The sequence below is a fragment of the Mastacembelus armatus genome, chromosome 3 (assembly GCF_900324485.2).
Source record: "Mastacembelus armatus chromosome 3, fMasArm1.2, whole genome shotgun sequence".
NCBI classification, from domain to species: domain Eukaryota; kingdom Metazoa; phylum Chordata; class Actinopteri; order Synbranchiformes; family Mastacembelidae; genus Mastacembelus; species Mastacembelus armatus.
The window spans coordinates 28,095,368-28,118,502 of record NC_046635.1 but is presented as its reverse complement, the minus strand read 5'-3'; the positions used below and the strand labels follow the sequence as shown (position 1 = coordinate 28,118,502).

Below are 23,135 nucleotides of genomic sequence, written 5' to 3'. Positions count from 1 at the left end.
AAGTGGGCGTAGCCGTCATTCACCGCCTTTTAAACTCTGAGCGCCAGGTTCTCAGGTGTTAGTCCAGTCCACCGCAGAAACACGCAGGCAGCTTAGGACGTAGAACCAGAGCTCGAACCTTTCCTCCCTCGCCGGCACAAACACAAACAGGCCATATTGGCTGCTGGATGGTGGGACAGAGATCCATAATCTTTGTTCTTGAAGGGGGGGGGGGGATGCCTCTTCTAAAGATTGCCATATGAAGCTTCCAGGTTGACCACATCTAGATTCCGAAGGACCATGAAAACCGATCCTGGGAGGTGAGTGACGGCCTAAGCTAAAACCTAACCTGCTCGTGTCAGTTGTTGCTTGTGACAGCTCTGGGGAGCCTGGTTTTTATCCAACATTAACCATGTTAGTTGATTTTCTGGATAAAATTCCAGTTAAGAAAATGATGTTGCACTAGATATTTAAAGGATCTTCTGGGTGCATGTGCAGTGATGAGCACCAACCAAATCTGAAGCCTGGTTTCCTTGAGACTGAAGAACCCAGCGTCCAACAAGCACTTGCTGTTGAACACCACCATGCCTTGGGTGTGTTAGTTTAATTTTCCATCTAGTAGTGAGATCAGACGAGATCGGGCATGTTCAGGGTGGTATGGCCGTAAGCGATAGACTAACGTTCAAATGGTATTTTTAAAGATGTGCATCATCTCTAAAAAAAAATAGTTTTCGTATTTACCTTTAAAAAAACAAACCGGTCTTAAATATATATAATCCTAACTACTTCTATTTGTAGCATTGATAGGTCTGGGTCTATAATTCCTTGGGCTGATGTAAAGATTACTATTTTTCAAAAGGTGTAGTCCACAGCTGTAGCTTACAGGCAGAAAGCAGAACCAGTTAGGACAAACTAGATGCTGAATATGTACTTTCACATTCTCAGACACAAGTGATTGTCCTATTTCTCCCTTCATTAATTTGTCATCACAAAGTTCAGTTAGCCTGCAGGAATATCTCATGCACTTTCCAAAGCCAGAAATCAGCAGGAACAACCACACAAATGAACACTAAAGGCTCACAGCTGGATGCATTGGAAATACTGGAACATTTAAGTCACAACCAAACCAAGTATTGTGCCAAGCTGCAATAAACTTACAGGGCAAAGTACATCTTTATTCAGTTTACATGTTTACTTACTGAATGGATCCCCACTGACAGATTTGTTTATAATGAAATTAATTGGTGTCCTGCTGATCAACACACACTAACAGAACGGTCCCACAGAAAACAAAACCAATGCATCTGTTCATCTTCAACACCAGAAACATCAACCCTTAGAGGACACAAAATGTTCTGATGTAAAAATAACATGCGCCAGCTGGTTCTCAAGAATTTAAACCTCCGGTCACTCACTCAATCTGTCATGTTTCCCTCTAAAACACGTTCTATGGGTCACTGAAAGCTGCGATCTGTCTGAATGAGTGCAAGCCTTCACTAGCCTGTGCCTTCCCTCTCCATCATCCTCAAGACCTGGCTGGATTTTTACGTTATTTATTGTAATAGTAAAATCCATAATATTCAGAGACTTTAACTGATGCTCAGACCCCTGGGTGACAGCTTCGGGTGGCTGCAAAATAAAATACTCTGCTACCCTACGGATATGTCACCGATAAAAGAAAGAAGTGCAGCAACATCACACCTCCTTTCAGCAGACACATCTACACATCCAAGATTCATCACATCCGAGATCACAAACTTTCTACCTCCATGAGGAAAAGCCTCTGCAGCTGAGAAATGAATAAGGTAGAAGGACAGTGACACACCATCATGGGATGGCCTGGAGGTCCTGGCAACACGACTGATAATTCAACAAGGGTTGAAAACAAGCTCTCAATTGTTTTTTTAGTTCATAACTTATATGTTTCATGGTATGTAATCTTTAGAAAGTAAATTTTACAGTTTTACAACACTATACAAAAAAAATGTGGTCTTTAAATCTATTTTGATAAGGAGAGATCAGATGGAAGTGAATAACGAAATGTGCTAAATTAAGATGCCACTGTCTTTAACTAATACACCACGTTTACGTATTTTGGTAGATTTATATTATCTACAGAAACTCTGTGTCTGGTTGGGTCCATGTTTACTGAGAAAAATGTTTTGCTTTTACATGAAAACAAGAAGCATCATAGGGAAAAGGGAATCAGCTGTTGTCAGTAATCTCAATTTCATGTCCATTTAGATGCAGATGGAGCAGAATACAAAGAAAGTCAGTCTAATTTACAGCTCTATTAGATTTAAAAGCTAAATGTAAGTTTTCTAAGAGCGTGGAAAATGTGTAAATTGGAGTATAAGATAAGAATTTGAGCCGGCTGAGCTTGACTATTCGTATTTGCAAAGATGTGATTTGAAAGCATTTAGTGTTGACGCAATGAAAAGTGATTCACGCTGAATGTTGAGAAACATACGGAGCACCTTAAGTATAAATGGCAAATTAGTTTTTTAGACTTTGTTTTGCGTTGCCCCGCAAAAAGATTTGCATAGTAATGCAAAAGTATTGTGAGCGGACGCAAAACGTTTTGCGAGGCAACGCGCACAACTTTTGTTATACAATTTCCACCTGATGTTTAAGGGGCTCGGTAGAAACGAGTTACTTCTACACTATGCGTCAAATTCAATTTACTGGCCATCATATGTTTCTGAGAGTGAGCTTAAGGGTGGAGAAATAATTAAACTGCAGCATCCTGTTGTAATAAAGCTGTGGTCAGTCTGTGTAAAAAAGACAGAGGCAGCTGACTTTTAAAACCAGTGTGGTTTATTATTTACACTTTAACTGAGCTGAAACTGGTCGAGACATATGGCAGGAAACTGGTCAGTAGTCCAGGACCTTAATATGACTTCATGAAATTGTATAGAAAGAAAAACAAATTTGATAAAACTGAAATAAAATAATCTATTGTATAGTAAGTGTCAGCTCCATCGGTCCCTATATTTGAGTAAAAAAGTGGTTTTAACAGTAAATCAAAGCATATTCGTTACAGTTTTGAACATGTTTAGTACAATAGATGCTCCACATACTGCAATTTGTAAAAAGTGTATGTTTTAAATAAAAGTCCTATAAAAATCACTGGGTGTCTTCAGCACCCTGAAGAACAACAACTGAAGAGCTTGTTCCAAAGTGTATTGTAAAAAGGTTAATGCCCTGTTACAGTGTGATGAATAGTGTACATTTAGTTCTTTCTAAACGAATGGAACTAACTCTGGTTTGACCATATGATGATATTCAGTTGTGTTTTAACACTAACTGAGTGAGAGCGACGGGAGTGTTTGGCTCCTCATCCGTTCATCAGACAGGTACGGCAGCAGAACTGACGGTAGAGCTTCTTCTCACACAGACGGTTGGATCTCACCATGTCACAAAAGACCTCGTCAGCTGACAGAAGAGAGAAAAGCATCTGTTTAATAAACGAAGACTTTATCGCCTGCTCTCAGCTCTGCTTTGTAATAGATCTTTCCTGAACCGTTGATGAAATGTGATTTAAGAGGTCACATATTTTACAGCCCTACTTTAGAAGTGCACAGAAATTTCTGGCATTCACATTCATTCCTGAAACATTAACATCTGTATAATGGAGACAGGGCCCCTTAAATCTGGTATTAATTAGAGTATTTGTTCTGTCTGTACTTTGCTCAGACCCCAGTATAAACTTCAGTATGCTGCTACAGTATACAGGGCTTTCATTTTAGCTTTCCAGTGGAGGTGTACTACATTACACTTTGAATGAAGCTGATGTGGGTTATAATTTCAAACTCACCATTACTACATGATGCATTCACAATACAAATCCAGCTGACCAGACTGTAACCCTCGTTGCATTTGGTGCAGGTTGTTCCGGGGTCTTTGCAGCTCAGACAGTTTTCCTCACACCTGGAGACACAGTCACATAAAACCAGCAGCAACATACTCTCAACAGAAACGTGTGCATTTACACAGAGAACACAGGGGTATTATTCAAATGTAACACTGAAAAAAATGACATTACACTCTCACCTGTGACACATCTTATGAGGGACTCCTGCTGCTTCTCCAGAGAAGTAGCCAGGACTACAGGTTTGCACACACCTCCACTCCTGCTGCAGGTAGCCCTCAGCACACTGGATACACTCCTCCTCACCTGGCCCTGGCAAGCACAGATTTGAAACTTAAAATCATGTAAAAGCTTCATTAACTTTTGTTTCTGTGCAGCATTTCAGCATTTTCCTGATAAGTTAAAAGGTTTTACTTCTGCTTCTCCGATTGTTCTTCATGTGAATGCACTACAGAAACTGCACACTGACCTGTACAAGTCTTACAAGAGGAATGACATGGGCTGCACTTCATCTCCTCCAGATGGAAAAAGGTTCCATTAGTACATTCAGGAACACAAGTCATCCCTGCCAGACTACACACAAAAACCCAGACATTAAAAGGGTTTGTCTCCAATTAAAGGACAAATATGATTAGTGGTGTATCTTTCTTTATATACCTGTAGCCTTCACTGCAGGCACTGCACCTGTCTGCATACCTCAGGCATCTCATACAGGTGTCATGACACTTCACACAACGTTTCTGATCTGTCAAACACATAAACACAGTGCTGGAAGTAACTACATTAGGACACAGTGTATGTTTAGAATTAACACAATGATTTAATTGGAGACCAGTGATACACATAAAGGTAACCTGTGGAAGTTTCCTTCCTTATCTACAAATCAGATTTTGAAAACTGTACTCTTTACATTCATGTCTTCTTCTCTGCCTTTTCAGTGACACATTATAACCATCAGCTGTGAATCAGCAGAAGAGCATTAAGCTAAAAACCACAGGACAATTAAAAAAAAAAAACAATGTTCCTACTAGTGGTGAAAAACAACAGATTATCTTGAAGTTACCCACATTTAGTTAAACGATTTCAGACATTTTCAGTCTCAGAGTTCAGAGCTCAGTCTACACTATGGACGTGGTGACTTACTCTTGTCAGCAAAGTAACCTGATGGGCAGGTGTCAGTGCAGCTGGAGTTGACTGGGTTGAAATAAAGGCCTCTTCGACAGGACAGACAGTCTCCGACTGATAGGCCAACACATCTCTCACATCCTTTATAGCATCGTCTACAGCGGCGAGATGCAGTGTCCTCATAGTGTCCCAGTGGACAGTGGCTCACACAGGTTCTGTACACACGCACGCACGCACGCACGCACGCACGCACGCACGCACACACACACACACACACACACACACACACACACACACACACACACACACACACACACACACACACACACACACACACACACACACACACACACACACACAGGACAAATACAGTCCAGCCTGATGATTATAAAACACTGTCAGAAGTGTTCAGGGGGAGATATTATTGCACTGGCAAGTTTTAAGTGGCTAAATTAAAAACGAAAAACAATGATTTTGACTCCATCAAGGAAATTACACATCACAGACAAAAGAATCATTTACAGTCGCTAAAGGTGAAATTCAAGGACTTTGAAACTACTCATAATTTACTATCACATCACAATTGTTAGACCTGCAGTTTCAATTAGAGTTGTTTGGCAGTTACAGAGCAGCACAACAAAGCTGCGTTATATGTTCATGTCCACCCTGTGTTAACACTGTCACTGGCTCTTTAGCTGCTAAATGCTCCACCATGTTCACCAGTTACTCAGTGTCTATCTGACACTGAGTAACAAGAAAACAACTTGTGACAATAAGACTGTGGACAAGGAAAACTAAAACAAAGAGCTAAAAGAAGCTAAAAGACCATATGAAAATGAAAGAAACTGAGGAGTTGGTGATCATGTCACTAATGAAACAACACCACACTGTTAATATTCAAATACTAATGCAGCTTCATGGCCTAGCCCAGTTAGTTCTGCCTGCCAAAATCCTCACAAAAGGATCTCTGCTGCCTGAAGCGATGATTAACACAGAAGCTGTGTGATTTCGCAGCCACCTCTTCTGGTTCTGTTTCCTTCATACCTGCCACTTTTCAAGCTGCCTAAGCTGAAGTGGACACAGTTGAGGCAGTGGTCAACATCTGGTCCATCACAGCCTTGGTCACCACATTCACTGTGGCACGGTCCTACGGGAACCACACTGATTATGAATAAGACCACTACCACCACCATCACAAACATCTTATGTTGATTATTTTATTATCTTGGACAAGAAATTACTATGTTTTTTTTCTAATCTCACTTTGATGAAATAAAATGAATGGATTCTCTCACCACTGTACTCCTCTTCCTCCCCCTCCTCCTTTTCCTGGAGCTCTGGCTCCTCCAGGACCTCATCCGGGGCTGGGATCTCCAACATCCTTGAACGGGAATGCTGAATGTTGTAGGGCTGGTAAGGGTTCTGAGATGTGCCATAAAGGATCAGCGTCCATTCTTTTAGGTTTCCTGTATCAATTAATAATATAACAATTTTTTTGTATGTCGTTCCAAACCTAAAGCTAAATCTAAATGTATGTGTTGCTGCATCGTACCCAACACCTCAGGGTTGCGTGGCTTTGACGGTGAGTCAACAATCTCCAGAGTCCACGTGCCCTCTGCCCTCTCACCCCAAAAATGAACCGTCATAAACTCCCAGTTCCTAAAGCCCTCTTTGGAACTGTCAAACAACCTGTACACACCGTGAGCTGAAGTGAGCTGTGATAACTGTGATGTTTAGCAGATTAAAGCTAAAGTTATTAGGCTTAGGAATTTTTACATTACTGCATTAACTGGCTGATGATTTAAATTAAGGGGATCTTAAAATTTAAAAATACTTGCCTTACCTACCTTAAAATTTAAAATACCTGCAGTATGTGTTGGTATGTTCAGCCTAGTTCTCACCTCTTGGCCAACAGCTGGGATCTTGTCCCAGAAGGGGAGATGAGGTTGATCTCCAGGTCTCCTCGCCGTGGGTGGCCAATCAGCACCTTGACCACTACATGCTCCAGGTAATCCACGTGTTGCTCAGGCTGTTCTGAACACCCAGAGGTGGTAATGCTGCTGTTCAGGCCTTGGCCAACATGGATGTACCTGGAACCATAATCATAATCTTTATACAATAATCAACTGCCAATAATAAATTGCACATCTCCAGTAAAGCACATGAGCCATGGGTGCACATGTTTCATGGTTTTATTAAGAAAAGAAGTAAATTAAGTCTTCTGTTTGCTGAACAGCAGCAGATAAACAACAGATAGATGTAGTATGTTTTCACACACACATAGATGCAGTCAATAGTGATTTCACTGACAAAATAAGTTCCATTCAGTTGGACAGACTGAGATTAACACAGCAATCAATTCAATCTCACCCCAAGCAAAGCAAACGGAAATGAAACTGACACTGTGTGAGTGTGTCTATCTTGTATTAGACACGGGGGGGGGGGGGGGGTGACAGCTGTAAGGTTTAAGGTTAAGGTTAAGGTTACATTTAGGGCAATTCTCAATGTAAATCAATTTGTGTTTGTGTGTGAATTTGCATCAGCAATTGTACTGAACCATCTGATTCTCATGACATATATCAGGGGTCATCATATAGCAGGGAGAGCTCTCTTAAAAGCAGAGTTCCTGTCACTAGTACAGTAGAAGTTTAAAGTACTGGCTGTTTTCTTTGCTTGTGTTTTCTATTGGGTTGAATTTCTAGAGAAAGTGTTCAGTCAGCTGTATCCTGCACCTGCTTGCAGCTCTCCTCACCTGATGCGTCGCTCAGGCATCTGACTGCATGTGTGCTGAGGAGGAACAGTTCTCCATTTTTTAGCCTCCAGCACCATGGCCTCTGCATCCACTAGGCCAAACCCGTACAGGTGGCTGACTGCGAGGGAGAGAACACACTGATTACGGAGCAAAGTGCGACGTCAAGAGATGCATGTGAGTATCTCAAACTTCAACAAGATGCTTTTCAGGTTTTAAAGTATTTCAAGTATAAAACAGTTAATGTACTATGTTAGTATTAGAAGTAGAATGCAGAGTGCCTCTGTGTCCAGCAGCATTGGTCTTCCAGTCATCAGCTTTCAGGTGCACAGGTCTGGATGTCTTCACCAGAAGATGCTGCACATCCCTCCATGTCAGCAGAAGGCTGGAGAAAACAAACTAGACACAGCTCATCTCATTGGGTCAAACAGATGGTCCCATGATTGGTAGCTCTGTTACGACAACTCACTGTCCATATTTTAACCATGGTTTGGTCAAGGTCTGAAGAAATGTGCCATGTTTTTTGGCAGATAGCTCCTTTGGTCCGTTTACAGTGTGTTCACACATACAGGAACAAAGATACAGACAGGGGACGTTGCAGCAAATACCAGCTGACGGTGGGTGACAGGTGGGGAACATGCAGTCTATACCAGGGCTGACACAGAGACAGTCCATTGGATAGAAGTCAGAGAAAACCCCCACACACATGGGGAGAACATGCAACCTCCACACAGAAAGACACCAGGATTGCACAGGATTCACACCCAGATACTTCTTACAGTGAGGCAACACCTAATGGCTAACCACCTAATCAATGTGTCTAAAAATCATATGAAAACAACCAAAACAATAATGAACATGTTGAACTAACCAAAATTATCCAAAGCCTGATTTAGCGTCTTCTTTTTCCACAGATCTCCAAAAACATTGACCTGTCAACAACATGTCTACAGAACCTCAACTGAAAATAATCCCACGCATAATCATAATTTCTTCGTTGAGTAATGTGTCCAAATCTTGTGGGAAAAGCTGTTTTGAGAAAAAATGGAAACTTTTGGATGTGTAACTAGCAGGATGTAGTGAAGAGTATTTTGACACAGTATTGGATGAAGACAGAACAAGAGAACAGAGTAATGAGATGATTATGAGTAAACAACAACACAAAAAAACTTGACTGACTTGGCCTCCAGGGCGAGAGCTATGATCCCAGCCACAATGGGAGCAGAGACAGAAGTGCCAGTGTGACTATCAGTGCAGCGGTGCCGGAGATCAGTGGTCACCTGCACAGGAGGACAAACACAGTTCAGCATTCATCTGTTGAACTCCTTATTGATCGGACTTCATATGGATTTCTTCTGCTCAATCAGTGGCGTTTCGGTTGCCTGCAGAAAGATGGGACTGGTGGAAATAAAAGAATGAACATAGGAATGTAAAAATAAGTTAAAGTCTTGAATTTAAAATCATTCAAGTAAGTAAATTATTATTAGCTTCATATAGATATTATCAGTAGTAAAATGCCTCCTGATATCTGAGTCTATCTGACAGGATCAGATTATTATCAGGAGAAGAAAGAATATAAAGAAGTTCTTGTAAACACATTTCTATGCTCATTTTTTTTTGTCTTTACTCTAAAACATAGGATCGTTTTACCTCTTCAGACCAGAACAGTTACTGAAATGAAACAACTTTAGAGGTTTGGGGGGAAACGTTATTTTTATATACTATAATATAAGAGGAAAATAACCAGACACAGCTTTTACAAGTAGAAAAAAGTAAAAATGGAAAGTACTACTTCAAATTGTACTGAAGTACATGATAAATGTGCTTCCCAAACAAAACAAAACAAAAAGGGTTTCTAACTATTTGATAACAACCTTCATAGACTTACAAGCTGGTGTTTAGATAATTAGAGTGAGGAATGATACTACAAACCAATGTGAGGAAATACTGTGTGTCCATTAGCGTGTATAATGTATGTATCTGTCTAAAAATCAACATATATGGAGTTTATAAGAGTTTTTGCTTGGAAAAGTTTATAAAACACATAGAGGCAGGTTGTTTGAACTTTAGGCTGAATAATAGTATTTACATTACATGTTTGGTTCAGAGACAAATATTGTACTTTTTACTAGACTACAGTTATTTATTAACCTGATGAACTAGCCATTTATTCAGTACTCACAATCTTCCTCTCGTTGTACTCTCCACTGCTGTAGGTCGTGGCTATGATGGAGCTGCAGATCTCGAGATACCATGGCTTGTTTCCATTCTCTGTGGTGCTGGAGATGGAGATGGTGTATATACTGCTGGTGTAGCCATCACATGAACAGTGGTCACCCTGCCGACCACCGTTACCTGACGCCCACACAAAAATGGACCCCAGGCCTTTGCGGCCCTGTGTGACATAAATAACTGGTGCTGCAATTCCACCCAAACATCAATCGTACATAATTCTGCTCAGAGAATTTTTGAGAGATTTCTTTGTGACTGATCCAACCTTCTTGATGCCTTGCTCAAAAGCCTGCCTGGTTAGTGGCCCTGGGCCATCCACACTCTTGCCGTCATCTTTTGGCCCCCAGCTGGCGCTGTAGATATCGATGTAGTCAGGTCGGACTCCCAAGGACTTTGCCTCTACAATATCAGTGACATCCCCATCCAGCATTCGAATCCCTGGGTTCAAGGAAACATTAGAATGAAGGGCACCTATTCTTCATCATCTTCATCACATAACACTGAGGATGGGTGTATAAAAATACAGGACTAACAGAAGCAGCTACACAGTATAATACAGATGAATAATAATGATCTAACTTTGAAACATACAGCACAAATGACACATACAATAAAGTGTCCATGTTTTACTCCACCACATTTATCTGACTGCTGCAGTTATTAAAATGACTTTATTATACACTCAAATGTAACCTGAACATTAAAATGTCTCACAGTAGTTTATATTAAATCAGCAGCATATTGTTGCTGCCTACCCCTCATATTCAGAAAGACTGTAGCTTACATTGTAAAAACAAAATATTGATTGATTAATAATTTAGAGAACTCTACCTCCAATGTGAGCGTTGTAGGCGACCCCTACGATGCAGTGGGAGTTATTGGCCACTGCTGCAACTTCACCTGCACATCGAGTTCCATGTCTGTATGTAAACAGAGGACAGACACTGAAATGACATGTTGACATACAGATTCTCTGCATCAGTGCTGAATTCAAGAGCACATTTTCAGGAAATAATAACCTGAGAGTAGCCTAAACACTGCTGAGGGGCCTTATGTTCTAGAGCACACCAATATTCCTTTTATATTGTTCAAAGAAAAGACAGCACCACACCACCTAAGGAGATTTAAGTTATTCCTCAATTTACTGGCTCAGCAGGGGACTCATTACTCAGACCGACACCTTCCCTTCCCTACCAGCCTTCTTTTATAGAGAGCTAACACTCCTGAGAATAGATGCCACCCTGCGTTGCCTACAGATAATGGAAACATTGTGGAAACCAACAAACTCTCTCCTGCAGCCAATCTACTCTTACAAGCAACAGACAAAATTATTACGAACTTTCAAAACTATTTATGCCTCCAGTACCAATGTTCAGTGCATTCCAGTAATTGTTTATGTGCACTGTAGTCTTACTTAATACCATGTGTCTGTCTGCTAACACATGCACAGTGTGACACTCGTTTGCAGAAGTAGTTGTACTAAAATAAGAAAGTGAATTTGAGAGAGGAGACCAGTGACTGTGTGAAGCTGGTGTCACTGCTCAGACTGCTACAAAAGCAATTAACCATCCAACCATCCTATGGTGCACTGCACTCCTACTAGGATAGGGTCTTGGTCAGAGAGCAGAGGGATGGACCGGGAACAGATCAGGGGTTTTATTTGAGTGTGTCAGGGTAGTTTTCTTTCTTACATATTCTCATTGCGTGAGTCATAACGTGGTGTTGGGTCATGGTCATTCCCGTTCACATCATAACTTGCTAGATGGTCCTATAGAAATCAAAATAAAACAAAGAGGAAATTAGCTCAAGCAGGTCAGACAAAGAAACTGACTGAAAATTTACCTCATAAATAGAACACATACGTAGTTCTGAGCCAGATCGGGGTGATTCCTCTCGATGCCGTCATCCAATATGGTGACCACCACGTTTTTGCCGGTGTAGCCCCTCTGCCACGCCGATAAAATGTTCATCTCTGAGCGACAACGGCTGCTCTTATCATTGCAGTGCTGAAGACAGAGACAGATTAAAAAGACTCAACATCTTAGTTTGTTTCTTCTCATCAATGTGGAGGTGGCAGAATGAATGATAGTCTACGGTACATACAATGTACCACATGTTGGACCACTTAGGGTCATTGAAATGAATGAAGTTTGGGTCACTCCAGGTAAACCGCTTCACTCTTGGTTTGACCAACTGCTGCTGGGCCCAGTCCACCTAGGGAAAGAAAAGAAGAAGCAAGACTATTATTAATGGGTTAACAGAAGCTCAAAAAGATGGATCATGGTAGAACTGCACAATTATATTATTATATTTTTATTTTTGATTCTTTAGCTGCAGTTTTGCTGGATGATGTGTCCTCAGACACTCTACTGCTGCTTCATATGCTCAAACAGCACCAAAATATAGAATTATTTCTAAATCCAGTTCACCCAAATGACTCTCACATGGTAGGTCTATTTCAATCAGCACTGGAGTGGAGTGAATCTGTACTGGGGGGAAAACAACCAAACTCTCAAACTCTTTCTCTGAACTGAAACTGTAAGAGTCCATGAGAAATGAACATATTTCTCCCTACGAACTCATTAACCTCACAGAATTATGGAACTTTCTTATTATTTACATGGAAAAAAAAATTCTGGTCAATCCCCTTAAAACACAATAGTTATGTAGCATGTTCATACCACTGATGAACTGATGAAATGGAATTTGACAGAAATATGTGAAGTGCTGCCAGTGTGGTACTCTAAACCATGCCCAGCTTTGGCAGGTCTGCTCGGAGGAAAAATGTGTTTCTGCTCTGTTGTACATTTAGTCTCTGCTTGAAAGAAACCAATCCGAGTCTCACCATGGGATCCATATGGATGAAGCTGTGAGGACCCTTCAAGGCGTACGCAGCTCTGCGAACCACTCTGCTGTGGTGGAAATGGTAATGATCCTCCAGACTTCCGATCTGATCGAACACATCCAAGAGAGTTACAAATATTACACTGAAACACAGAGAATTTTGAATTCAATCATCTGCTTGTAAAACTTAGATGCTATTATCTAAATGACTTTCACACTGATGTGGTCTGACTTTAAAAAAAAAAAATACTATAGCCATGATTCTACAAAGTTTTCAAAATTTAAAACACATTTGGACATTTCTATATATTCTGTCACTTAATAAAAAGGCAGATTTTATCTTGAGTTTGCCCCAAAAATGAGAGCAGGAGTCTCAGCACATGTGTGCTGCTGGCACACTACAGCCTCCTCTGACTCAAACCATTCCTCAAACTACATCTGTCTTCATCCTCTGCCTCCCTCCCTCGTAGATTCTCTTTTACAGGCTTATTTACTGCCTAAAAGAAGTGACTTTCTGTTCTATAGACTAATAAGGGTACACAATATACGGTAGTTTATAGTGAAAACAGCACAGTAAACAGCAATTTTCCCAAAATGATGCACTTCACACCACTCTACAATCCATGTTTTGGCACTTTTACAACAGTTTTATATTGAATTCCCCTTTGAATCATGTATCATCTTCCATGGTCGTCTCTTTTGGCCATAGACACCCTGCTCTGTGTAACCGTGCACCCTAAAGCGAACAGAATTATTACCCAGGTCCAAAGATGCCACTGAGCCTTTCGTTGTTACTCTGGACTTCTTCTTTTACCTCACTGAACATTCTGCAATCTGAACTAAACAATTTCCATCTGTTTGTCTCACTGATGGGCTGATGAATATCTTAACTCTGTGAGATTAGTTGGTAACCATTTCCAGGTTTATACAAATCAACAACTCTTGATCATAATTCTTGTCTTCTCTTTTTTGTGAGGAATGGTTCAGATACTCTTTGTTAACACCAAACCCAAAATGTTTGAGAGTTTTAAGTAAATCTAACCCACACTCTGATGTTTCACTCATGTATATTCCATTATCTAAGAGGTTTGCACACTTTTCCCAACCTAAACTGTGAATATTTGACTGAAGTATTCAATATTAAAAAAAAAAATACAATGATTTGTGTGTTATTAAACCCGGGTGCCCAATCCTGGTCATCGAGATCCACTGTCCTGCTTGTTTTCCAACTATCCCTGCCCTACCCACTGCTGATCACCTGCATCAGGTGTGTTCAGCCAGTCAGAAGCTGGGGTATACCATTTCACTTGGTCTTCCGTCACTTCCACCCTCATCTGAGATGGTACCTTCCAAATTCTAACGGACTGAACACACCTGGTCCAGGTAATGAGCAGTGGGTAGGGCAGGGATAGTTGGAAAACAAGCAGGACAGTGGCCCTCGAGGACCAGGATTTAGCACTTAGATGAAGACCTGACCACTTATTTTTGTAGCTAAATAAGTCAACAATAAATAAACTCAACACTTTAAAAAACCCTTATAAAGTTTTGACATATTTATGTAAGCTGGAGCAAATTTGGTTGTCACTTTTCTCTGTCAAACTAAAAACAAGTCACAACGTCCACAGGAATTTCAAAATTTAGGCTATTGTAACTTCTGACTACTATTCTGTTTGTTTTAAGTTAATAATTCTTTCATATAGATTAAAGTTAGAGAAAATCAATGCGATGTCGTGTGGGTTGTGGATTATTGCAAAATATGGGCCCAATTAATGAATTCTGCTTAGTTTCTAACACAAAGACAGTCTTTACATTTGTCCAGTTGTTTTCAGGTTTAGTCTCTTCATGTTGCTGATAATATGTGCAAGACAGAAATAACGTGTCATTACCTGTCCCAGGTTCAAATATCCATATTTTTCTGCGACTTGGTCAGCCTGGTCCGGACCACCTGGAATCCGAACCGCCCAGTGGTTCGTAAAAACGTCCCCGCGTCCAGTGGCCGCAGGCTGATGGACTGTGAGCAGCATGAAAAGCAGAAATAAATTCATCCTCTCTTCAAAGTTGGACACTCAGAGCCGTGTTGCAGTTTTTGTTCAGTGAGCAGCGCAGCCTGCAGTGAAGCCCGTCATTGGGTCCATCATCAAATTCACTGTGCGCTAGTATGGCGGGTCAAACATGCCAAAAACGCCGCCTGAACAACCCAGGAAAAAAAAGCTGCCAAGGAGGCTGATTAGTACGTCACAAGTATTTTTATAGTACAAGTATTTTCCTAGCATGAACAGAGTATGGAGTATTTTGCGCAGCCTCCAGGACTACATAAAAAGTTTAGGACAGTAACCTGTTTTCAACCTCTGTTCAGCCAATCAGTGATGGACCAGGACAGACCAGATTAAATCAACACTGAACTGCTCTGCAAAAACATGACACCCATTAGTTCTCATCCTGTAGCACTGACTGGTATTTGTTAAAGAAAATGAAAAGGGCAAAGAAAAAAGTATTTTATTCCAATAAAAAGTAATTTACTAGTCAGAGTCTTGTGGGTAGACTGAGGCCAACCATCTGCTCTGTGCTGGTTCATCCCTGATTGGCTGAATACATTTTGAATATATCGGCTGTAAAACCACAGGGTGGAGATTATTATCATATAATAGAAAAGTGGTTTTAGGTTTTCTTTTTTTTTCTCCCCACCTTTAAAACACATTGGTTTTCACTACTGCATGCTGTTTTTGACAGCGTGTGATCCCATAAAAAGCAGTTTGGCAGTTTGTCGGGTGGCACTTTTTGGCTTTTCTGGCTTCACAAATGGTTGAAAACTATGTCCACACCAAGGAGCCGTGATCTGACCTCAGAGTAGCAGCAGTAAGAGTATCAATATAGTGGCTCAAAAACTCTTCGTACAATGTTCTGTATAATAAATAACAGCTTATCTGTTTTAAAGCCCAGTTACAGACATCATTCTGCACAATGAAGCTCAAACATCACAGTGAAGGAAGAAGAAAAATATGTGCAGACAAACAATCCGCTAATTAAATTAAAGCTGACAGTATCTGTTAAGATCAGTTTCCTTTATATACAGAAACAGGCATGTGCAGAGTGAAAAATCAAAAAACACACCACACAAATATTATTCAGATATCTAAATAAACACATGATAAACCATCCAACATGGAAGAGACCAGTTTTATTAGTATTTTGCTCATGAGGGACCCCCCGATGGCCTCTGTCCACCACTCTGGCTCAGACTGAAATAGTTTGGCATCTTCTGCATGAATCACCACAAAATTAACTTCAGATATTCACTGAGCTGCTGGCCTGGCTGAAAACTCTGTGTGTTGTTTAATGATATATTTGAAAAACTCATGAACACGTGTCGGTGCTGGTTAGTGGAACTGAAAATTGTTTTGTTTGTTTTGTTGTTGCACAAAGAGAAATAAAACTAAATTCTGCTTTTGGGCACTGACAGCTCATTGTTTTGGTTCTGCTCATTGACTGTATGGAGGAAGTCCCTTTTAACAAACATGCCAGTGTTGAAATACATATCGGCCCAGGACAAAATGGCATCAAAGGATAAGCATTTTACAAACTACAGAGCTCAAAGCTGAATCACACTGTATAAATACAAAAAATAATGATTCTGGATAAATCAGAGATTGTTGCTTTATTAATTCATTTAGTTGTCTTGTAATAGGACATGACATCTGTTTTCAATCAGTTTAGAGTGCAAGTGTATTTGGATGAGCTCGGAGGGAAGTCCACCACTTTCAGATGTTGCTGGAAGCTTTTATTCACTATTGTGGAAAGTTTCACACTTGTCTGTGTGAGTTTCTTCCTCTGAAGTTAGTATGAGCACACTGTGCCGGTCTTTGTCCTGGCAGAGGCCACTGTGTGCTGGCAGACCAACTGGGTTGTGTTTTTTCAATTTTCAGGCAGACTGTGTGACACTGACCAAAAAAAATCACTCAGTTCTACAAATGTTGTGCATGGATGTCATCACCAAGGCTCCTGTAAAGGTTCATTATCTGCTGTAGGGTTGAAACATTTTAGAATACGTCTCTGATGCTTATGTGAATGGAAGTCTGAGCATCTTTTCATGACCCTGAGACATCTTTATCTTCTAGAGAAACCATAGCAATGTCACAATGAAAACTCTGACAGCTCAGAGAAGCCACTGGCGTTGTTTCGACACTGCTGCCATCTACTCGAGACAAGCCTAAGAGCGCAGTCCAAGTCTGTTTACAAGGAATTAGTAGTTGTGTCATCAAAACTACTAGATACACACAATTCAATTCAATTCAATTCAATTCAATTCAATTTGTATAGTGCCAAATCACAATACAAATCATCTCAAGGCACTTTACAAAAACTAAAACTAAAAACCCAACAATTCCCTTATGAGCAAGCACTTGGCGACAGTGGAGAGGAAAAACTCCCTTTAACGGAAGAAAAAACCTCCAGCAGAACCGGGCTCAGTTTGGGCGGCCACCTGCCTCGACCGGTTGGGGTGAGTGGATAGAGCAGAGAGAAAAGAACAGCAACAATAAACAACAAATAGACACTGCAGGTTGGTGGGACCAGTAACTGCACATCAGTGATATACAGCTCCAGGACCAGGGACACCTGCAGAAGGTACAGAGAGAGAGGGAGAGAGCACAAACTAGGGGAGAGAGAGAGCACAAGGTTAGTGACATTCAGTGGTGGAATATACATGAGGTGGGAGGAGAGGAGAGAGGGGAGGGGAAGGGAAGGGGGGGTTAGGGTAGGGGAGCTCAGTGCACCGATGGTCCTCAGGCAGTCTAGGCCTATAGCAGCATAACTAAGGGATGGTTCAGGGTTGCCTGAACATTGCTGTGCTTGGAAAGACTGCCAACCCAGCTGCAGTTGTCATACACATAGGAAAAATATATTTGTAATGCAGGTGCAGGTTATGAATAACAATGCCAACCCTATAGACAGTAGACTTTATAACTGCTCTCTTCTCCTGGATTACATTATGTTCACGCTACTGTTAAATCCCATAATATACACACTCTCCTATTGTTTGATACCAAGTGTTGAATGTGCATATACAGCAGAAAAACGTACTTATTATTTCCTATAAACTCACTCCCCCTGGTGATTAACATGCCCAGTGAAGCACTTTTGGGCTCCAAACGTTGCATTCTTTCAAAAAGCAACTAGATTTTTAAAGGCTGTGTGTCTTTTGAAAACAAATCATAGTGCAAAATGTGACTGGATTTTTCATAGAAGACAAACATTTTCCGCTGGAATGAACAGAGCTGGGGTGTTTATAAGTCAGAAAAAAACCCCAGAATTTATGTCTGGAAGCAATCTTGGATTGGATAGCTGTGCCTGGTGGTTTGGCTGAGGTGGCCTGAGATGGATGAGCTTTCTTTCCTTTGTCTAATCAGTTTGCAGCAGCCAGGAGGATGCAGGTAATTCCTCTGACCCAGAGTCAACTTTCTCCGATAACATGGGTACATGTGCTAAGGGTAGACACTGATGAGAACATAGCATTGGTCTTTATTTTGCAATGTGTTCACGTCTTGATTGTTCAAGTTAAGCCAACAAGAGACATTTTCCATAAGGATTTCCTCTCTGTGACTTGCACTGTGGTTGTACAGGCTGACGTGAGGTTGGGGATGGTGACAGTTTTACATTACACTTTTCAAATATGGGCGATGGGACATGATTTAAAGGTTCAATGTGTAATATTTAGAGCAGTCTATACATGGAGGCAATATCTATGTATTTATATATAATTTTTCAATGTGTCAGAGCCAACCAGAGGATAGCCACCCAATCCAACTCTTCGCCAGCACAAGCTGAGACAGCCTCTGGCCATGGACAATAAACCTCAACCTCTTCCACAGTACAGACCTCTTCTCCCAACGCAAACCTGTGTGTAGCTGGTAAAGAACTGCTACTTTGATTATCACAGCCAACCTACGGAGACAGCTTCATCTCCTCTAGACAGGACACAATCTGAAACTCAAATAAGATATCAGTTTGATCATTTTTCAAAGTTGAGGTTGTTTGGATCTGTGTTACTTCAAGTTTGACTCAGTATAAATATGAAAAATGTGTTTTTTACGTCTACGCAGCTTCATGGATTAAAAAGTAAAGTTCTATAAGATCAAAATATTGAAAGCTGAATTGATGGTAGCACAATGTATCACTATGTTACAACAAGCCACTTTTAGTCTGAGGTCTTAAAGGGGTGACACACACTCATAATGGCAATGCAAACATTACTGATGTATGCAGATTAGCATGTTCACCATCTGTGCCTGGTAGCACTAAATACAATTTAGAGCTGAGGCACACGGGACAGTCATTAGGTTCATAGGTATTTGGTCACAGAGACGATAAAGGTCCTGACCTGAAGATGGTGCTAGATGAAAAGTTTTGGGAACATGAATGTTGAAAGTCTGAACCAAGTTTCATATCAGTCCATCAAACATTGGTTCAGTTGAAAGCAGACAATTTAAACATGTAGAGAGAGAGGTGGGGGCTACATGAGGATGGGGTGATACTGACCGTTTGAGTCCTCAGGTCAAGGACACTTGATGGCCTTTCAGCTGTCACAGTCACTTTATTCTGAAACCTCTGAACCTCTCTTTGTTTAGGCTGATTTCTTACTAAGGCAAATAAAGAGCTGAATAAAATCAACTGGAATTACAGAGTAAATAAACGCCCCAGGAGAGACAGTAAAGGTGACGTACACATATATGGATATGTTTCAGCTGTAGTCCATCAGGTTCTGCCTGTGTCTGCAAACTTTGCAGATTGTTGCTCTAATTGATTAATTTCTTGTAGCTGTTGTCAATCAAAACATGACTTATATATGAAGAGCACCCTTTCTGTCAGGCTGGTATTAATATGACGCTTCAAGTAACCTGTTACTCATTATCCTGAGTAGAAGGAATACTATTATTTTAAGGGAGAAATAAACAAAGATTAACTTATTAAACTTCCTGGGTAACTTGCCAAACATTGTTCATAGCCCTGCCCCAATGTGCCTCCTTACAGTCACTGGGCACTTCCTCATTTTGTGTAGTGAACCTTTCTGGTAGTAAGGTAGTCAGACAGGTTTGACACCACAGTCACAGCAAGGCTCTCTGCCACAGCTTTCCCCAGCTGGGGTGAAACCCAGGTAAACAATAGTTTGCCTTATCAAACATTTGCAAGGTGGAAAAAATATGAAGCTTGAGCTGCGTCTGTACGTAGGCTGAAGGGTGTGGAATGTCTGCACAGAGGTCAGGGAGGTTTTTATACTTCAGGTACATGTTAAGGTTTTCATGCTTTAATTTAATTTACTGGAGTTTTGGTGCAATGCAAATGCCACAATCTTCTACTGTAAACCATCATACCTGCTTCACCTCACTAATGTTTAAAATATTAGGCACAAGAAAGAAAGAGATTATTCAGTAGTGCACCACCTCAACCATAACCACTACTTGACTAACCCTAACCTTAAATCAAGCAAACATGGTAATAATATTAGAATATCATAATAATTTACAGGTGGTGACCAGAGACACAAGGGAGACAGTCTCTCCAGTGTGAGTATGTAAACAGATCGTAATATCAAATACTGTACACATACACTGTACAGTGGTGGAAGAGGTACTCAGAACTCTACTTTCAAACACAGTGTAAAATTACTCTGCTACAAGTAAATGTCTTAAGGAAAAGTACAATTGTATTAGCCACCAAAGGTAAAAGAGCACATTTCACATTAATGTACAGTAGCAGTCAAAAGTTTGGACACTTTCTCATTCAGTTCAGCAGTAAAGTGTGTCCAAACGTTTGACTGGTAGTGTCTATGATGTTACTGGATTGTAGTTATTGATGCATTACTCTGTTCATCGCTGGTAAACGTGGAGCTAATGTTAACTACCTTATACACTTCAAATCTAAAGAATTTACATTTTACTTGTGAATTTCCCACCAAGGATAAAGTTCTAAGATCAGAAACAAGGGTTATGCGAATGGCTTCATAAGTATGAATATGATATAAAGTATATGCTCTGACCTTTAACCACTAAATCTCAACCAAATCTCTGAACAAGTGATGAGATTGATTGAGAGAGCAACACACTGGCATGTCCTTGCTAAGATTGGAATCTGTATAAAGACGGAACAACATATAAAGCAGAACCCAAAAAGGTTTTCCTTCATAATGTCTGTGGTGATTATTACTTTGTATTTATTTGTCTGAGTTGTTATTTCCCGACAGCCCAAGCGGCTCAATCTGTAACATAACCCTGGTCAGCCAAAGAACTCAGAAATGACAACAGACAAATCTTTTAAATGTTTTGTGAGAGCTTTATTGTTCACAGTTCATTTCAAAGAGAAATGCTCCCATATCCACAAACACTGATTTATACACATCATACTTAAAAAATGTAGTAATGCAGAGTGAGGCGTACCTCAAGTGTCAGAGAAAATAAAGTGACAACTTCTCAAACTGGGTAATAGAAAATAGCAGTGACATTCACGTTAATAAATACAGTATTTACAAAAATGCTTAATTGTTATTCTCTTGCTGTGCTTATGCCTGAATCAGAATAAATTTTAACAGCAAAGAACTGTATCAACACTGAGTCCACTTTAAAAAAAAGACCAGTCCAACACAAGGTTCTGTCTGAGCGACCACGTGCTTACTGGGGCATCATGTGCTCGGGTTTTAGGTAGACATACGGGGACCAGGAGTCCATCTGGGAGACTGTCCACCTGCTGGGGTCATGGTCCTCCATCTGTTCTTCTGCCTCCTCTTCTTCACTGTACTGTCCTCCATCAACTTCATCTTCATCCAAGCCTAGCTTCCCGGTGCTGTTCCCCCTCAGACGAGTTATGTCTTTGCCCTCTGCCTCCATCTTCAGGCTTGAGTGACACATGTTGCAGACCCTCAACTGCTTAGTTGGATGAATGTGTTTGATCACTGCTCGCTTCTTGGAGCACGAACCACACACCACGAAGCCACATTTTCTGCAGTGGTGTCGGCGTTGGGTCACAGTGAACTTATTGGAGCAGCGCATGCAGATGGCTGAGGCCTGATCAGGGATCCAGGTGACTGCAAAGGAGGACCTGGGTCTGCAAATGCCATTCTTCAGCAGTCTGGACTGGCAGTCCTCCAAGTGCTTCATCCAGGCTTGCTTCTCCTCATATGAAGAGGCTGCCACGTAGAAGGACTTGCGTGGTGTGCGAATTAACCACTGGTTCTTCATGTTAATACTGTCCTCGAGGTCTTCCAGCTGGATGTCCTCTGAAATTATGAAAATGTTGCATGTTAATACAAGTTCAAGGTTGGGTGTTTTCAAAAGACTACAGGGACCCTTTCTATCAAAATGTCTTGTTGGAAGCGTTTGCATCAGAGGCATCCTTTGACACTGTAATCCCAATTTTCTTTTTATTGCTGTTGGAGTAGCTCCAGAAAACTACGAGTCATCTAAACAATGTGGCTGTACAGAAAATGCCTGCAGCAAAACCAGACTGATATGGACTTAAGATCCTGCCTACAACCAAACAACTTGCAGTGTGAACATGCTTCCTTTTGTCAGAGGTCTTTGTTGTTTTGAGTCAAAGGTTCACTTTTAGCCATCAAAGTATTTTAAAATCCTAAAGTGATATTATTAAATCCTATCCCTAAACTATGCAGTTGGATCAAGAGTTCTGAAGAAGCAGATGAGATGCTCACCTAGAGGGATGATCTGCTGCTTTTTGTGCCAGCGGCCATTCAGAATAATACTGCCATACACCAGCACATCGTTGAAGAGGAAGAAGACTTTTGGCTGTGGCCCCCGGCGGCTCTGCTTCTTTAGCCGTCCCTCTCCGATCAGAACCCGGCCTGGCTGCCATAAGGGCTTCCCCAGTGGCCCAAATGAGTTTTCAACAGCATGGATACGCTCCTGGTTCTCATGAGCAAATGTCAGCTGGTCCACCATGATTCACAAATCGACAGGTGTTTTAGCGCAGGGTCTGATAGTTCTACACCTCTGTAAATGTGAGATGCTGCTGTGCTTGTTGTGTGCAGACGCTTTTAAGCTGTGGCTCTTAGTGACGCAATGGGTATTTCCGAAGTAAGTGCAGCTTTAAGACAACCACCTTCAGCAAGGAAATGGGCGGGAAATAAGACCAGACCAGAAAATTTCGAAAGAATTTCTGAAGGAGGAATCATCAGCAATTACAGAAGGGAAACTTCAGGTGTTTAACATTTACACTTCACTCTTTTTTTTTTTTTTTTAAACTCATGAATTATGTCTGTTGACTGAGGCTCTCACTGGTGTGTGTACTTGACTGTCCGCTGGGTCTATAGTGATGTACATGCGGTTTCAA

General features: G+C 40.9%; 2 protein-coding genes across 3 annotated transcripts; both read right to left on the bottom strand.

Annotated features, from left to right (window-relative positions):
• Positions 1–2,802: 2,802 nt before the first annotated feature.
• Positions 2,803–14,951, bottom strand: pcsk6 (proprotein convertase subtilisin/kexin type 6). Of its 2 annotated transcripts, XM_026294188.1 has the most exons (21): positions 14,687–14,951; positions 12,802–12,906; positions 12,060–12,170; positions 11,819–11,962; positions 11,648–11,724; positions 10,788–10,876; positions 10,222–10,394; positions 9,907–10,119; positions 8,904–9,004; positions 8,006–8,109; positions 7,728–7,845; positions 6,877–7,065; positions 6,528–6,664; positions 6,271–6,441; positions 6,020–6,122; positions 4,994–5,190; positions 4,508–4,595; positions 4,320–4,423; positions 4,033–4,162; positions 3,797–3,909; positions 2,803–3,414 (listed from the first exon to the last, which is right to left on the bottom strand). In XM_026294188.1, exons 1-21 carry the CDS (start codon positions 14,843–14,845, stop codon positions 3,317–3,319), a joined length of 2,724 nt encoding a protein of 907 aa, XP_026149973.1. In that variant the 5' UTR covers positions 14,846–14,951; the 3' UTR covers positions 2,803–3,316. The 2 variants fall into 2 exon arrangements, 1 of the variants encoding a protein (XP_026149973.1); XR_003294885.1 differs by lacking the exons at positions 2,803–3,414; positions 3,797–3,909; positions 4,033–4,162; ... (4 more) ...; positions 6,271–6,441; positions 6,528–6,664 and having other exon boundaries at positions 6,933–7,065; positions 7,974–8,109.
• A 6,160-nt stretch (positions 14,952–21,111) lies between these two features.
• plekhf1 (pleckstrin homology domain containing, family F (with FYVE domain) member 1) lies at positions 21,112–22,906 on the bottom strand. The gene is made up of 2 exons (XM_026293731.1): positions 22,498–22,906; positions 21,112–22,065 (listed from the first exon to the last, which is right to left on the bottom strand). Exons 1-2 carry the CDS (start codon positions 22,742–22,744, stop codon positions 21,461–21,463), a joined length of 852 nt encoding a protein of 283 aa, XP_026149516.1. The 5' UTR covers positions 22,745–22,906; the 3' UTR covers positions 21,112–21,460.
• Positions 22,907–23,135: the final 229 nt, after the last annotated feature.

What these genes read in the sequence shown, in the direction of transcription:
- pcsk6 (XM_026294188.1), bottom strand. Translation starts at nt 14,845, where the DNA reads ATGAATTTATTTCTGCTTTTCATGCTGCTCACAGTCCATCAGCCTGCG. An exon ending in GGAGGAAGAGGAGTACAGTG is followed by an intron (nt 6,123 to 6,270) that starts GTGAGAGAATCC and finishes TGGTTCCCGTAG; the next exon opens with GACCGTGCCACAGTGAATGT. An exon ending in CTCTTGTAAGACTTGTACAG is followed by an intron (nt 4,163 to 4,319) that starts GTCAGTGTGCAG and finishes TGTGCTTGCCAG; the next exon opens with GGCCAGGTGAGGAGGAGTGT.
- plekhf1 (XM_026293731.1), bottom strand. Translation starts at nt 22,744, where the DNA reads ATGGTGGACCAGCTGACATTTGCTCATGAGAACCAGGAGCGTATCCAT. An exon ending in GCAGCAGATCATCCCTCTAG is followed by an intron (nt 22,066 to 22,497) that starts GTGAGCATCTCA and finishes TCATAATTTCAG; the next exon opens with AGGACATCCAGCTGGAAGAC.